This window comes from Cetorhinus maximus, unplaced genomic scaffold (genome assembly GCF_964194155.1).
Source record: "Cetorhinus maximus unplaced genomic scaffold, sCetMax3.hap1.1 HAP1_SCAFFOLD_878, whole genome shotgun sequence".
NCBI lineage: Eukaryota > Metazoa > Chordata > Chondrichthyes > Lamniformes > Cetorhinidae > Cetorhinus > Cetorhinus maximus.
The window spans coordinates 93471-111188 of record NW_027596820.1 but is presented as its reverse complement, the minus strand read 5'-3'; the positions used below and the strand labels follow the sequence as shown (position 1 = coordinate 111188).

The following is a 17718-nucleotide window of genomic DNA, read 5'->3' as shown; positions in this document are numbered from 1 at the left end:
CAAGATAAAGAAAAATCCCAAGGCATTTTACAAATATATATTGAGGACAAGAGGATAACCATGGAAAGAGTAGGGCCCATTAGGGACCAAAGTAGCAATCTGTGTGTGGAGCTGGAAGACGTCGGTAAGGTTTTGGATGATTACGTTTCATCTGTGTTCACTATTGAGAAGGATGATGTAGGTGTAGAAATCAGGGAGGGGGAGCTGTGATATACTTGAACAAATTAGCATTGAAAGGGAGGAGATAGTAGCGGTTTTAGCGGGTTTAAAGGTGAATAAATCCCCAGGCCCAGGTGAGATGCATCCCAGGCTGCTATGTGAGGCAAGGGAGGAGATTGCAGGGGCTGACACTAATTTTCAAATTCTCTGGCCACAGGCGAGGTGCCAGAGGACTGGAGGACAGTGAATGTGGTAGCATTCTTCAAGTAGGGATAAACCAGGTAATTATAGGCCAGTGAGTCTAACATCAATGGTAGGGAAACTATTCAAAAAAATCCTGGGGACAGGATTAATCTGCACTTGGAGAGGCAGGGATTAATCAGGGATAGTCAGCATGGCTTTGTCAGGGGAGATCATGTCTAACAAATTTGACTGAATTTTTTGAGGAGGTGATCAGTTGTGTAGATGAGTTTAGTACAGTTGATGTAGTCTACATGGGTTTCAGTAAGGCTTTTGACAAGGTTCCGCATGGGAGAATGGTCAAGAACGTAAGACCCCAAGGGATCCAGGGCAATTTGGAAAATTGGATCTGAAATTAGCTTAGTGGCAGGAGGGAGAGGGTGATGGATAAAGGTTGTTTTTGCGATTGGAAGCCTGTGTTGAGTGGTGTACTGCAGGGATCGGTGCTGGGACCCTTGCTGTTTGTAGTGTACATTAATGATTTAGACGTGAATATAAGAGGTATGATCAGTAAGTTTGCAGATGACACGAAAATTGGTGGTGTCATAAATAGTGAGGAGGAAATCCTTGGATTACAGGATGATATAGATGGGCTGGTAAGATGGGCAGAGCAGTGGCAAATGGAATTTAATCCTGAGAAGTGTGAGGTGATGCATTTTGGGAGGACTAACATGGCAAGGGAATATATAATGAATGGTAGGACCCTAGGAAGTACAGAGGATCAGGGGGACCTTGGTGTACATGTCCATAGATCCCTGAAGGCAGCAGCACAGGTAGATAAGGTGGTTAAGAAGGCATATAGGATACTTGCCTTTGTTAGTCAAGGCATAGAATATAAGAGCAGGGAGTTTATGTTGGAGCTGTATAAAATGCTAGTTAGGCCACAGCTGGAGTACTGTGTGCAGTTTTCATCTCCACACTGTAGAAAGGATGTGATTGCACTGGAGAGGGTGCACAGCAGATTCACCAGGATGACCATGGACCATGGATGTCCAATCCCTCTACACCTCTGTCTCCACTGGGATGGTCTGAGGGCTCTCCGCTTCTTCCTTGAACAGAGGCCCGAACAATCCCCAACCACCACAACTCTCTTCCGTCTGGCTGAACATATTCTCTCACTGAACAAATTCTCCTTAAACTTGACTCACTTCCTCCAAATAAAAGGTGTGGCTATGGGTACCCGCATGGGCCCCCAGTTACGCCTGTCTCTTTGTGACGTATGTGGAACATTCCTTGTTCCAGTCCTACTCAGGCCCCCTCCCACAACCCTTCTTTCAGTACATCGATGACTGTTTCAGTGCCGCTTCATTCTCTCGCCTGGACCTGGAAAAATTTATCAATTTTGCTTCCAATCTCCACCCCTCCATCACTTTCACATGGTCCATATCCGACACTTCCCTTCCCTTCCTTGACCTCTCCATCTCAATTTCTGGTGATAGACTGTCCACCAATATTCATTACAAGCCTACCGACTCCCACAGCTACCTCGAACTCAGCCCCTCACACCCCGCTTCCTGTCAGGACTCCATCCCATTCTCTCAGTTCCTTCGCCTCCGTCGCATCTGTTCTGATGATGCCACTTTCCAAAACAATGCTTCTCAAATGTCTTCCTTCTTCCTTAACCGAGGTTATTTTTTTTTTTATTTAATTTGAAGAAAATTTTCATTAATATTTTTTCTTTCCCCACTTATTTTCATGATTATTATTTTTTTACATTTATTTCCATTCTCATTCATTGTTTCATCCCCAGCTTTTACCCTATTTTCAACCTTTCTTCCCCCACCCCACCCCCACTAGGGCCAGCTGTCACTTTCCAGAGTGCTCACCCTGGTCTGGCCATTATCATATCTTGCTTCCTTAATGTCACCATTAGCACCTCCTTTAGCCAGTACAGCCACCATTAACAACTCTTTGACCTTTTGTTTATGTTAGCTTTTGCCATCTCTCCTTTGCCTCCACCTATCACTGGCCTTCTATCCAGCTACACCGGTTCCACCCCGCTTAATCAGTATATTTCATCACATCTCTACCTCCCTTTAGATCTGGAGAAGAGTCATTTGGACTCGAAACGTTGTCTCTGTCTTTCTCTCCACTGATGCCGTCAGACCTGCTGAGTGTTTCCAGGTATTTCTGTTTCTGGATAGAGCTGGGGTTGTTTTCCTTAGAGCAGGGACGGCTGAGGGGGGGACCTGATAGAGGTATACAAGATTATGAGGGGCATAGATAGGGTAGATAGGAAGAAACTTTTCCCCTTAGCGGAGGTGTCAATAGCCAGGGGGCATAGATTTAAGGTAAAGGGGCAGGAGGTTTAGTGGGGATTTGAGGAATATTTCTTTCACCCAGAGGGTGGTTGGATTCTGGATCACACTGCCTGAGGGGGTGGTAGAGGCAGAAACTCTCACAACAATTCAAAAGTATTTAGATGAGCACTTGAAACACCGCAGCATGCAGGGCTACGGGCCAAGTACTGGAAAACGGGATTAGGATAGATAGGTGCTTGATGGCTGGCATGGCATGATGGGCCGAAGGGCCTGTTTCTGTGCTGCATTACTCCTCGGGATCTTCTGGTCCCGCCGCAAGTCAATGGACTTCTGGCGGGGGTGCCGCCTCGCCCGCGGCGGGTCCCACCCGCGACCGGACCAGAAAAATCCCGGCCTCAGACCCTATGAGGCGCGGGCAGGGTAGACAGGATGCTCTGATTGGTCGGCGGCCCTGCGGCGGCATGGGAGATGGGAAGCTCTGATTGGCCGGTGAGCCAGCACGAAGCGCGGGCAGTCGAGGCGGGAAGCTCTTATTGGCTGGTGGGGGGGTGGGGGGGGCGGAGAGAGAGAAAGTGTGTGTGCGTGCGGCGGTTTCGGGGGTGGGGGGGCATTGTGTGGAAGCTCTGATTGGCCGGTGAGGCAGCATCAAGCACAGGTTGGAGGTGTGGGGGGTGAGGGCGGGACGGCGGAGAGAGAGAGAGAGAGTGCGCGTGGCGGGGTGGGTGGGGGTGGTGTGTGGAAGCTCTGATTGGTTGATGACCCTGCACGAGCCACGGGGCGGTTGAGACGGGAAGCTCTGATTGGCCGGTGAGGCAGCACGAGCGATGTTTTGAACCGTCGAAACTTGGAGGGCAGCGGAGAGCGTTTGGGAGCAGCGAGCGGTTGGCGGTGTAAGTATTGAAGTGAGCGCCGAGGAAAACAAGGCAAACGGACGCTTTTTGGACGATGCGACGCTCTAAATTAATCAATAAAAGTTGTCGGCCAAGGAGACGGTTATTGAGAAAATACCGCCTTCGGACTTCCCCGCCCCCCACCCCCGCCACTCCCCCGCCCCCGGTACCTCTCAGACCCAAAATCAAATCTCAGCCCATTTCTCCCACAGCTTTAACGAACACCCATTTCTTTTCACACCATCCGCCGTCATCATTTTATCGTCGTTCCAATTCATTCCTTGCTGACAGTCGCCACATTTAAAGAAAACTCAATCCGTCACAGAAATGATCAGTAAATCAACAACTTGTATTTAAGGTGATTAAAAAGTCCTAAGGTACTTCACAGCACTTGGGCTGACAGGTGGTAAGTAACATTCACACCACACAAGTGTGCCAGGCAATGACCATCTCCAACAAGAGAGAATCTAACCATCGCCCCCTTGACATTCAATGGCATTACCATCACTGAATCCTCCACTATCAACATCCTGGGGGTTACCATTGACCAGAAACTGAACTGGACCAGCCATATAAATACTGTGGCTACAAGAGCAGGTCAGAGGCTGGGAATCCTGCAGCGAGTAACTCACCTCCTGACTCCCCAAAGCCTGTCCACCATCTACAAGGCACAAGACAGGAGTGTGATGGAATACTCCCCACTTGCCTGGATGAGTGCAGCTCCCACAACACTCAAGAAGCTGGACACCATCCAGGACAAAGCAGCCCCGTTGGATTGGCACCCCATCCACAAACATTCACTCCCTCCACCACCGACGCACAGTAGCTCAGTGTGTACCGTCTACAAGATGCACCGCAGGAATTCGTCATGGCTCCTTCGACAGCACCTTCCAAACCCATGACCACTACCATCTAGAAGGACAAGGGCAGCAGATATATGGGAACACCACCACCTGGACGTTCCCCTCTAAGTCACTCACCATCCTGACTTGGAACCGTTCCTTCACTGTTGCTGGATCTAAATCCTGGAACTCCCTCCCTAATAGCTCTGTGGGTGTACCCACACCGTATGGACTGCAGCAGTTCAAGAAGACAGCTCACCACCACCTTCTCAAGAACATCTAGGGTCAAAGTGAGCTTGCACTGGAACCTGAACCAGCCTCACAAGTGGGACCACGGAACCAGGGGGAAAAAAATTCACTTGAGTCTTTTTTTATATTCATCCATGGGATGTGGGCTTTGCTGGCTGGGTCAGCATTTATTTATTGCCCATCCCTAGTTGCCCTTGAAAATGTGGTGGTGAACTACCTTCATGAACCGTTGCAGTCTTTGTGGTGTAGGTACACCTGTGGAGCTGTTAGGAAGAGAGTTCCAGGATTTTGACCCAACGACTGGCTACCTGCAGTAACTTGAACTGCAGGAGGTGCAGGCACAAGTTCTAATGTACACTCTGGTGGAAAAAGGTTGGTCCAATGTTTAGATTGGGGTGGGTGGGGGTGGTGATGGCTGTGGAGATATGGTATCACATGCACCATCACCACTGTGATCCTCATCATGTGCAGCATCAGCAGAAGACAGCACACAAGCTCGTGAGCCTTTGGGGCAAGTGTGATCCCTACCATCACTGTCCTATCCAGTTCAGGCACACGAGGTGGATAAGAACGAGAAGAGCTCTGCCTTGGCCAGACTCTCCCCAACCCATATTCTCCAACCTGAACGAAGAAGAAAAGGTTGCAAAACACCATGATTGCCGCACACATGATATGTTAACTTGTTCTGCCAAAACATTGATGTTAAAATTGTCCAAGTTTGTGATGCAATAAAAGGTCAAATCCTTGAAATAAAAGCAGAAAAGGCTGGAAAACACTCGGCAAGTCATCAAGAACTTTTATGTACTACCTCTAAGGTAATGAAATGTCCCAAGACACTACACAGAAGCATTAGAAAACAAAGTATGATGGAGCTGCAAGGCGATATTAGGCCAGATGACCAAGAGCTTGAGATGATATCGCTGAGGGGCAGCATGTAGATGAGAAATTGAGGGCCAAGTATGGATTCTTGGGTAACACCAGAGGTAATGGTGCTTGAGCAGTTAGCCATTGCAAGTGATTCTCTGGCTGCGATTAGATAAGTAAAAACAGAACCAGGTGACAGCAGCCCCACCCAGCTGGAAAACAGTGGAGAGGCATTGGAAGAGGATGGTGTCATTAACTATGTCAAAGGCTGCAGTCAAGAAGGACAAGGAGGGAAAGGTTCCCCTTTTCACAGTCACATCGGGTGTCATTTGTCACTTTGATAATAGCTGTTCTGGTACTGTGGCAATGATGGAAACTTGATTGGAGGGATTCAAACATGGAGTGCCAGGAAAGATGGTGTTGCCTCCAAAATCCGTGTATGTCCATGTTCAAGAACTTTGGAGAAGAAAGGGAGGTTGGAGATGGGATGGTAGTTTGCAAGGACGTGGGGAGAAGGTTTTTTTTTAGATGAGGAATAATGGTAGGGAGGGACAGCAGCTGAACAGAGAGAATCATTTAGAATATTGGCTAAAATGGGGATGAGTTGGGGAAGTTATTTTTTATTCTTTCATAAGATGTTGGTATCACAGGTAAGGCCAGCATTTGTTGCCCATCCCTAAATGCCCTTGGGAAGGTGGTGGCGAGCTGCGTTTTTGAACTGCTGCAGTCCCTGTGGTGTAAGTACACTAAGAGTGCTGTTAGGTGGGGAATTCCAGCATTTTGACCCAACAATAGCGAAGGACACTGCTGCCACTGTACATAGATGGTGGAGGGAGTGAATATTTAAGGCGGTGGATGGGGTGCAGACCAGGCATGCTGCTTTGTCCTGGATGATGTCGAGTTTCTTGACTGTTGGAGCTGTATTCATCTAGGCAGGTGGAGATTATTACATCACTGAAGAAGGTACACTCTCCGATCCTGCAGCGACCACATAGGCCAGTTGAAGAGGGGAAGTTACCCTCTCCGATCCCACAGCGACCTCAGAAACTCAGGCTTCCTTTTAACCGGTTTCATTCAAGTAAGGGAGCCGCAATCATTCCTAAGAATGAAGACGCAGCTCCCAGATTAATTACATTTCATTACTTCTGTACTTTTTCTTATCATAATACATTTGACTACATTTGAATACATCCAATCGGTAACCGACAGACCAGTCCCATGCTAATTCTATCCTATTGAGTACATAAACAGGTCATTTTGCTAACCAATTATTCTAAAGGATGGGTACATAATTATATTATTGAATCAAAATTAAAACAAGTACACAAGGACCTTGGTTCCCACAATTCAAGACTTTGTGTTTCATCAAAGCCCCCTCTTTGTCCATTGTTCATCTCCCCATATCTAAGCTAAAACCACCTGCCCCTTTCCTATGTGAGAGGGGAGTACACTTAACCTAATTGATGTCATACTTTTGTCTGCAGTCTGACTCGCAAGGCTGTGCAATGTTCATCTGGTAATCTTCAACTCTTAATATGTTTAGCAGCCATGTCTGCCTGGAGATTTTAAGGGTTTTTCAGTAAATTCTTACTGTATTCTCTTTTGGCATTTTTAATTTCCCCCGAACAGTCCCCCCTTTTGGCCCTTGGCAAAGCCCAAGCTGGCCACACCTTAAATTGAGAATTCCTCTTCTGGTCCTTCGGGTGGCCAGTCGTCCAGACCGCCAGAGGAATCCTAAACCACCTGGTTGTATAACCTAACTTCCCCTTCTCCTGTCTTCTCCCTTGGAGTACGCATAGGTCGGGGAATTGATGCGCACCTTTGGTTTGTTGCTGTCTGTGCCTGGAGAATCCCTTTCCAGGTTTTATGTTGGTAGCAGCAGAGTCCGATAGCCCATAAGAGCATAATTCCTGTGACTATTGTCATACCCATTCTAACAATCTCCCACCAATTCATCAATCTTCCGGCCGTAGCATAGCAAGTAGCTGATTGGGCTAACCTCCTGGCCGATTGGGTGGCTAAGTCCACTTGCACACGCTCCCTCGTGATGTGCTTTCTAGAAGCTTCTACATACGATTGAGCTATTCTTGTGGCTTCCTGCATGGCTAGGTGTGCTATTCTGACAGGAGTTTAATCAGTGAACAATCCCACCAAGGGCTAAACAAGTACCCTGTGGTTCTGCCTGGCAAATGGAAGTCTCCTATAGTAAAGGATCGGTCACCTGTAGGCAAAAACTCGAGTTGGTAGCACAAAGTAAGTCCCAATAAAGGAACTCAGCCTCACTGGTCATGAAGCACCATTGAGTTGAGGATACCTGAATTGCCTTAAATGCTTCCTGAATTGGTAAAGCGGTGAATGTAACTTTGCTTATGTTTGTAAATACCTCCAGTGTTTGACATGAGCACACAATGTAATTTCTTGATTCTGAATGACAGTCTCTAGTACTCATCAGTACCATGTGTTTTACATAGGATATATATCCACTTAGCCCTACGCGGAATACCAACCCCCCTCATCTACTCCTCGGACTCAAACCTATAGCTGTTCAGGAAAGCCTCGTTTGGATGGTGTTCTTGGGGAATGGCCATGATAAATTTTATAACTCCATCCACTCCTCCACCTTGGGATGGTGTAATCACCAATTCCTGTCGCTCCTTGCGTAAATTTATGAGGTTTAATTGGTAAACTGACCCGAACATGTGTTTGGGAATTGTTCCGAACCTGATATCTTCAATGTCGGATTTTGCCCCATCATTTAGATCTCGTGCTAGCATATCCCATGCCCTCCCTGTGGCTTGTGATTCGGGTGTGTCTATTATCCTGTCTGCAGTCTGCCTAAGGTTCCTCCTTGTAGCTCCATGGATGTCAGGGTGTGTCCTGTCCCGCGCGCACTGTAATGCAATCTTCGGACAGTCTCAGCGGCCACCCAGGAGGCATCATCATGACCCTGGAGAATTCCACTGCATATATTCCTCCAATCCATAAAGCAACTGTCCACCACTACACTTTATATCCTGACACTAGCAATTTCAGAACCTTGCTGCCACTGTCCCTTTTATTCCATGGGCTTCAGCTTTGCTGACAAGACAGTAATGTGACACTTCATCAAACACTTTTGGGAAGTTCATGTACACCACATCAACCAATCAACTCCCTCCAAGCCTCACATCATCCTGATTTGGAAGTATATTGGCGTTCCTTCACTGCCTTTGGATCAAAATCCTGGAACTTCCTTCCTAACAGCGCTGTAGGTGTTCATGGTTTTTGGACTTGTGTGTCCGGTAAGACACAAATAATGAGGACAGACAGACAAATGTTTAATAAAACCTGTAGGAGTAATAGATCAGGTTTGATCTTTGTGTCTGGAGACTTGATGCTGATTCTTAAGCGTTGATGTTTTCGTTGTTGTAGACGTTCTGAGTCAACTGTTACTGAGGCAGCAGAAAGACCCTCACAGAGAAGTTTAAAAATTCAATAGCATTTAAAATCAAACTGGAGATAACATTGCCTGATGTGGAGAACAGGTGATTTGGAAGGGGTGGGAAGGCCCTCCCTATCCTTTGGCCTCAGTAAGACACTGTGCCCAGTGCAGGCTACTTAACACTGCCAAAATAAAGAAAGGAATGACTAATATCTTTGTCACTGATAAACCACAACCATTATAATGGGGTACATCAGCAGTGGATATTAGGACCACCGTTTTTCTTGATCGATACACAAGACCCAGAGTTTGGCGTGTTGGGCAAAATTTCAGAATGAGCAGATGTCACGACACCTGGGAGTACTGTGAGTAGATTAGTGATAGACTTCAAGAGGACACGGAGAATGGGTGGACACAGGGCACAGATTAAATTTAATGCAGATGTTGTGGTATCTTTGACAAATGGACCACAGGAGGCTCAGGTACAGGTCACGATCGTTTATTTGAGCAATTGCAAGGAGAGAACCATCTCAAGGCAGCTTGAGATAGCCCTCTTCCAAACTACAAGCATATAGCTTATTTTCTACACAGAGATAAAAACAAAAAACTATTGCGGATGCTGGAAATCCAAAAACAAAAACAGAATTACCTGGAAAAACTCAGCAGGTCTGGCAGCATCGGTGGAGAAGAGAAGAGTTGACGTTTCGAGTCCAATAACCCTTCAACAGAACTGAGTGTAGTTAGGAGAGGGGTGAAATATAAGCTGGTTTAAGGTGGGGGGTGGGGTGGGGGGAGAGAAGTTGAGGGTGGGGTGGTTGTAGGGACAAGCAAGCAGTGATAGGAGCAGAGAATCAAAAGATGTCACAGACAAAAGGATCAAAGAGGTGCTCCCAATGCGGTCTCCTCTACATTGGAGAGACCAAACGCAAACTGGGCGACCGCTTTGCACAACACCTGCGGTCTGTCCGCAAGAAAGACCCAAACCTCCCTGTCGCTTGCCATTTTAACACTCCACCCTGTTCTCTTGCCCACATGTCTGTCCTTGGCTTGCTGCATTGTTCCAGTGAAGCCCAACGCAAACTGGAGGAACAGCACCTCATCTTCCGACTAGGCACTTTACAGCCTTCCGGGCTGAATATTGAATTCAACAACTTTAGATCTTAAACTCCCTCCCCCCATCCGCACCCCGTTTCTTCCCCCTCCCTTTTGTTTTTTTCAATAATTTATATAGATTTTTCTTGTCCCACCTATTTCCATTATTTTTAAATCTACAACTAATACCTTGTCAATCTTTCCACCCCACCTCCACTAGAGCTGTACCTTGAGTGTCCTGCCATCCATTCTTAATTAGCACATTCTCTTAGATAATATCACCACCTTTAACACCTCTTTCACCTTTTGTCTGTGACATCTTTTGATTCTCTGCTCCTATCAGTGCTTGCTTGTCCCTACAACCACCCCACCCTCAACTTCTCTCCCCCGACCCCACCCCCCACCTTAAACCAGCTTATATTTCACCTCTCTCCTAACTACACACAGTTCTGTTGAAGGGTCATTGGACTCGAAACGTCAACTCTTCTCCGCCGATGCTGCCAGACCTGCTGAGTTTTTCTAGGTAATTCTGTTTTTGTTTTTATTTTATACACGACTGATCACGTACAAGAACAATGTTCAAATTCCAATCTTGTCAGCATATCGGTTACATCTTACATGCTCTTTCACGTCGACAGAGACCTCTCCCTCTATCTAGGCTGGGACCATCTGACCTTTCCTTATCTGTTGAAGAGCACTTAATCTATGTTGTTGCCATCCTCTGATTCCAGTCTGACTCCCAAGGCCTTTCTGTTGTTTGCAGGCCCTAAGGCGATGCAAGATTCATCTGGTAACCTTTAACTGTTAATGTGCTTGGTAGCACTGGCTGCCTGGAGATTTTAAGTAATTCATTCCCTTTCATTAAATTGGTACTGTATTTCCCCTAATGGGTGGACACAGCACAGATTAAATTTAATGCAGAGAAGTATGAAGTAATACATTTTGATAGGCAGAATGAGGTGAGTAGAGAGGTAGACAGGGAGAAACTGTTCCCACTGGCAGAATGGCTGAGAATCAGAGGATGCTCAATTAGGTGAATGGCAAAATAACCAAAGGCCACATGAGGTGAATGGACTCCTTCTGGGCGTTAACATTCTGTGATTCTTGATTTTTTTATGCAGCGAGTGGTTAGGATCTGGAATGCATTGGAGGAGGTAGAGCCAATTGCAGCTTTCAAAAGGAAATTGGATAATCATCCAAAGAGTAAAAAATTCAGGGCTATGGGGGAAGGGCAGGTTAGTGGGACTAGCTGAGTTGCTTTTGCAGAGAGCTGACGAAGGGCCGAATGGCCTCCTGTGTTGTAACCATTGTATGATTCTGTGTCGCCCCAATTCATGTTGTCACTTTCTCCGCCTGCTCACACTGAGACTCTCCCCAACCTCATCCTCCCCAGTTCATTCTGAGACTCCCCCACCCCCAGCTGCCCCGGTTCACATTGACACAGGAATAAGGGGCTGGGGAATGATCCCCTGGAGAAATTTTGGAAATTGGTTTATTTCTTTGTCATTTCTAGTCAAAGCAGAAATAGGGATGAAAGAACATGTTTATAATTTTGCTGTCGTCACTGATTTGGAAAATCCACTGTTCCAATTACAGTGAGAAATTCTCCCCAGTTTGGAACTGAGACCTCTGGCTACAGTAGCAAGTATTCAGATGGAATTCCTTGCTCAGTTATTCTAACCAAGGGATAAAACCATTTTAAATGTCAGGATGAGTGCAGCCTCATTAGTTGAATGTAAATCTCCCACTGGCATGAAATCAGGATTCACAGTATCCAGAAGGACATATGATGGGTGTTTCCTCACATCCTATCCTGCAAAGGACTGAAACATTTACATGCAGAAATCTCTTGCTCTCATAGCACTAAATGAGCTCTAATTATATGGAAGCAATTATCTTCAGGAGGACTGTTCCCGGATGCACAATATCGGAGCGGTCTAATCGTTTGCCGGACTTCCTATTCCCGGGGTACAGCACAGAGCTTATAGGGTTTGGGAAAATATATTTGTCCATGAACAGGCGTGAGGTCCAGGTCAGTCACATCGGCTGGTGCCTGGAACTTAAGCTTCTGCAGCAAAGTTGTGAAAAACAGGAAGAGCTCCATCTTGGCCAGACTCTGCCCAGCACAAACCCTAGAGCCTGAGGAATAATAAAAGAGGTTTTAAAAGATGGTGTAAATATTCAGTTTTACCAAACAAAATATTGTTCTTCAATACATATTCTACTGATAGTACAACCCGTTACCAATTAATGTGTCCACCAGATAATCTCAATGCCACCTGCCTCTTGTGTAAGCAAGCTCCTCGTCCACTACACTCTGGAAAATGCCTTTTCTCCCCAGCCTCTGTCCATACAAATCCAAACAGCCAATTATGGCCTCACCTGTCTACTCTCGGTTATCAGCAAAGCGATAGAAGGTGCCGTTGACAGGTTCATCAAGCGACACTTACTCAGCATGCTCTGTTTGGGATCCGCTGTGACTACTCGACACCTGACCTCATTACACCCTTGGTCCAAACATGGACAAAAGAGCAGAACTCAACAGGTGAAGTGAGAGTGACTGCCCTTGACATCAAGGCAGCATTTGACCGTGTGGCAGCAAGGAGCCCTAGCAAAACAGAAGTCAATGGGAATCAGGGGGAAAACTTTGCACTGGTTGGAGTCATATCTAGCACAAAGAAGATGGTTGTGGTTATTGGGGGGCAATCATCTCAGTTCCAGGACATCACTGCATGAGCTCCTCAGGGTATAGAGATCTTCAGCTACTTTATCAATGATCTTCCCTCCATTAGAAGTAGGAATGTTTTTTTTGGACTGCACAATTACATTGGCAACTTCTCAGATTTTAAAGCAGTCTGTGTCCATGTGCAGCAAAACCTAGACAACTTTCAAGCTTGGGCTGATAAGTGGCAAGTAACATTCACACCACTGAAATGCCAGGCCATGACCATCGCCAACAAGAGATCTATCCATTTCCCATTGACATTCAGCGGCACTTTCACTGTTGAAACCTGCTGGATTGGGGTTTCATCCTGGAGGTAACCATTGAGCAGGAACCTAACTGCAGCAGCCAGTATAAATTTTGCTTTCAAAAGCAGGTCAGAGGCTGGGAATTCTACTGTGAGTAACTTACTCCTAACTCCTCAAAGTTTGAGACAAGGCACAGTCAGGAGTGTGATGGAATACCGCCACTTGCCTGGGTTAGTGCAGCTCCAACAAGACTCAAGAAACTTGACACCATCCAAAACACACACTTTAATGTTCCAGTAAAGCTGAACGCAAGCTTGAAGAATAGCACCTCATCTTCCGATCAGACTTTCTGGACTCAATATTGAGTTAAACAATTTCAGACCATGAACTCTATCCTTCATTTTGTAATTTTTTTCCCTGAGTGCTGGTCTGTATTTCGTTCTCATGCTTTTCTTTCAGACAGTGCTGATCTTTATTTTGTATTAATATATTCTGCTATTTTGCTTTCAGACAGCGCCTACCTCTATTCTGCTATTAATGCCTTCTCCGGACCAATAATTTGTTCCTTTACTACTACCATTCCCAATCCCTTTGCATTTTGTTCCATGACATCTTTGTAATTTAATTTCCCAGGCCCTCCACCCTATCCCTGACCTTCCCTTTGTTTCCACCTGACCCTCTCACTTTTTCAACAGCATAAAACCCATCACATTTCTGACTCTCCAGTTCTGAAGAAGAGTCATATAGGACTAGAAACATTAACTCTGTTTCTCTCTCCACAGATACTGCCTGAGCTGTTGAGTTTTTCCAGCACTTTTTGTTTTTATTTCAGGATCTCAAGCACGCACAGTATTTTGCTCTTATTACCACCCGGCACAAAGCAGCCGCTTGATCAGCACCCCGCCACCACTCTAAACATTCACTCACTCCGATTGGCGCACAGTGGCTGTAGAATGTACCATCTACAAGATGCATTGCAGCATCTAGTTCCTTTAATAACAGCCACGAAACCCAGGACCTTCTATCACAACGGCAGCAGATGTATGCATGGGAAGACCACCACCTGAAAGTTCTCCAAGTCCCACACTGTCCTGACTTGGAACTATATCGCCATTCCTTCACTGTCATTGGGTCAAAAATCTGGAACTCCCTAACAGCAATGTGGGTATTCAAGAAGGCAACTCACCACCACCTTGTGTACAAAGTATGATTCAAACCTGGTTCTCAGTGCTGGGGCCTAAGTTATTTACAATATATGTTAATGACTTAGATAAAGGGATAGAGAGTAATGTTTGCTAATGATGCAAAACTAGTTGAAAATGCAAGCTGTAAGGAGAGCACAAAGTGGCTGCAAAGAGATCTAGACAGGTTAAGAGAGTGGGCAACAAGGTGGCAGACAGGGTATATAATGTGTGAAGCTATTCACTTTGGCTGTAAGAGTAGAAAAGCAAAATATTTTTAAAAAGATACAAAACATGTAAATGTTGATGTTCAGTGGGACTTGGGTGTGTTTGGACAAGGAAGTCAACAAGCAGGTACAGGAAGCAATGAGGAAGGCAAATGGCAGGTTGACCTGTATTTCAAGGGAATTGGAGTACAGGAATAAATAAGACTTGCTATAATTGTACAGGGATTTGATGAGACCTCACCTGGAATACTGTGTGCAGTTTTGGTCTCCATATTTAAGGAAGGATATGCTTGCATTGAAAGTGGTACAGTGAAGGTTCACTAGACTGGTCCCCGGGATGAGAGGCTTGTCCTATGATGAGAATCTGAGGAAATCGCATTGATATTCACTGGAGTTTAGAAAAATGAGGGGTGATCTCATTAAAACATAAAATATTCTGAAGGGGCTTGAGATGGGGGACATTGAGAAGTTGTTTCCCCTGGTTGGGGAACCTAGGACACGGGGGCACAATGTCAGGGTAAAGGGAAGATCACTTGGGACTGAGATGAGGAGAAATTTTTTCACTCAAAGGGTTGTGAATCTTTGGACTTCTGTTCTCAATGGTTCTGAAGGAGAGTATCGGACTTAAAACGTTAACTCTGTTCTCTCTCCACAGATGATGCCAGAGTGTTATCATAACTTCTGGTTTTATCCCTCCTGCAGAAGGTTGTGGATGCTCCATCGTTGACTATATTTAAGGCTGGGATGGACAGATAGTCTCTCAGGAAAACTAGCGATATAAGGAGCAGGCAGGAAAGTGGGGTTGACGCCGAAGATCACGCATGATCATATTGAATGGTGGAGCAGGCTCCTGGGGCTGTGTCATCTATTCCTGCTCCTATTTCTTATATTATGTCCTCAGAGTTCTCCTGTGAGGATCTCTCCTTGCCCTCCACCTCCCCCACTATTTCTCTTATTTCCCCTCATAGATATTGTCCAACATTCATCAGATCCCACCTGTCCACTGAAAACGCTCAGGCGATATTTCAGCACTGCCTCCCATGGCCCCTCTAGTGCCTCTCTGTCATCGCTCTGAATGAGCCAGAATTTTCTTCAATTAGACATTCACTCACTAAGCCTCTCTATCTCTCTCTTCCCACCTTTAAGACACTCCCTAAAATCTACATCTCTGTTCAAGCTGTCGGTCACCTGTCTTAATAGCTCCTTTTAGTCATTTGGTAGAACAGAACTTGAGTATTGCTGAAAAAAGAGACATGCAGTCGAAGATTTTCATCTTGCACCCATCAGGTCAGTAAAGGAAAACAAGAATTTATACTGCATGAGAAGAGAGTGCTGATTGGTTGGCAAGTGGACTTTGATTGCTAGTGATGTTGGCATGGAGAATGTAACCGAAAACAGTTAACTGTTAACAAGCTTTTCAAATTCAAACCAGGCAAATCGACTGATTGGTCAAGGCATGGGAAATGAACCAGGGAATGGCGGTTCCCCAAGCTTTTGTTTAGTTAGAAAAGGCATAATACACAGGTGTGTTCCTTCTGACTGCAAAGCCCAGGGCTCTGTGTGTGTGAATAAATGTGGCTTCTAGCATGCGAGCCTGACTGACAAACTTTAATTGGTCTTCAGTGTAATTCTTAGCACAGTCAGGATTGTTTAGCAAGTGTTGCCAAATGATGGAATCATATCTAACGTTGGACATTCTGGGGGGAATTTTTTTCCCCACCAGCAGCTGGGTTTGTGGCTGGCAGGGACGGAGAACACGTTGGGATGATGCAAATTGGGCTCCCGATGGCAGTAAACGCTGGCGGGAAACTGCGGTCCTGGTCGTCATGGTGGTTAATGGCAGGTCGCTATTGAGGCTAAAGGCATCTTACCGAAATACTGTCCCGGCCGGCATATTATCTGCTTGGCCAGCGGGAGTTTACTCCTGTCCAGAACACGATCGCACTTACCGGGAAGGCGCAGGCTGCTTCACTTGGTGGAAAGTGCGTGCCAATCACGTGGGGTGGGGTGCTGAAACATGGAGGTGGTGGGGAAGAGGTAGCAGAGAGGGGGGTGGGAATGCCGGGAGTGGGAGGAAGTCAAACCAGGGAGCCTTGCAGGGAGTGGTGGGGTTGAAGGGACAGGGGAGCAGTACAGGGACCATGGGAAAGCAAGGGCTAGCGAGGGGTGAGAAAGGAGGGGACAGTGATGGGTGGTATTCAGAGGGAGGGGGTCTGTGGTATCAATGGGGGAATCTTGGGGGGCTAACTGAGGGTAGTCATGCTGGGAGGGTACAGTTGATGTTTGAGGGGGCAGTAGGATGTGATATGGTGGGGGGTGGGGGGGGTGAGGGTCCATCTGTGGCGGGTGAAGGGTCAGTTTGAGTGGTTGCAGGGGACAGGGTAAGGTGTCTGAAAAGTTTGAGCAGCTAGCCATTGCACACTGTTACTGTGCTGTAGCAACACGAGTGGCTTTCTCCACTTACAGGATGTTGCCATCAAACCAGAAAGTAATTCTGTCTATCACAAATGAGTATGTGTTGATTTGAATTTTAGTGTCGGTGTGATGCCAGGTATGTAGGCCATGTGTCGCAATGACTGGCAGATCATATCGAACAGCACCTTCCCTTCCCAGGAGGAGGCCATTCAGCCCTTCAAGCCTGCTCCACCATTCAGTAAGATCATGGCTGATCTGGTTGTGGTCTCAACTCCACTTTCCTGTCTGCCCCCCATAACCCTTGACTCCCTTGTCAATCAAAAATCTGGTGAGCTCAACCTTGAATATATTCAATGACCCAGCCTCTCCTGCTGTCTGTGGAAGAGAATTCCAAAGACTAACTAGCATCTGGGAGAGAAAAATTCACCTTATTTCTGTCATAAATGGGAGACCCCTTATTTTTAAACTGTGTCCTCTATTTCTAGACTCCCCCATAAGGGGAAACGTCCTCTCAGCAACACCCTGTCAAGCCCCCTCAGAATCCTATGTGTTTCAATAAGATCACTTCTCATTTGTCCACTTCTCATTTGTCTAAACAACAGTCGGTATAGGCCCAACCTATTCAACCTTTCCTTATACGATAAGCCCTTCAACCCAGGAATCAGTTGAGTGAACCTTCTCTGAACTGTTTATAATGCAATTATTTCCTTTCCTAAGTAAGGAGACCAGCACTATACACAGTACTCGAGGTGTGCTTTCCTTAAAGTCCTACAGCTGTATCAATGCTTCCCCACTTTTATATTCCATTCCCGTTACAATAAACACCAACATTCCATTTGCCTTCTGAATCACCTGCATACTAACATTTTGTGATTCATGTACCAGGACGCCCAGATCTTTCTGTTCT

General features: G+C 46.2%; 1 protein-coding gene across 1 annotated transcript in view; it reads right to left on the bottom strand.

Annotated features, from left to right (window-relative positions):
- Window positions 1-10570: 10570 nt before the first annotated feature.
- Window positions 10571-17718, bottom strand: part of LOC144674974 (cytochrome P450 2K6-like) — a 64254-nt gene continuing 57106 nt past the window's right edge. The window contains exon 9 of the mRNA XM_078536065.1: window positions 10571-12157. Within this exon, the coding sequence (XP_078392191.1) occupies window positions 11976-12157 (182 nt within the window). The 3' untranslated portion in view covers window positions 10571-11975. The remainder of the gene's footprint in view (window positions 12158-17718) is intronic.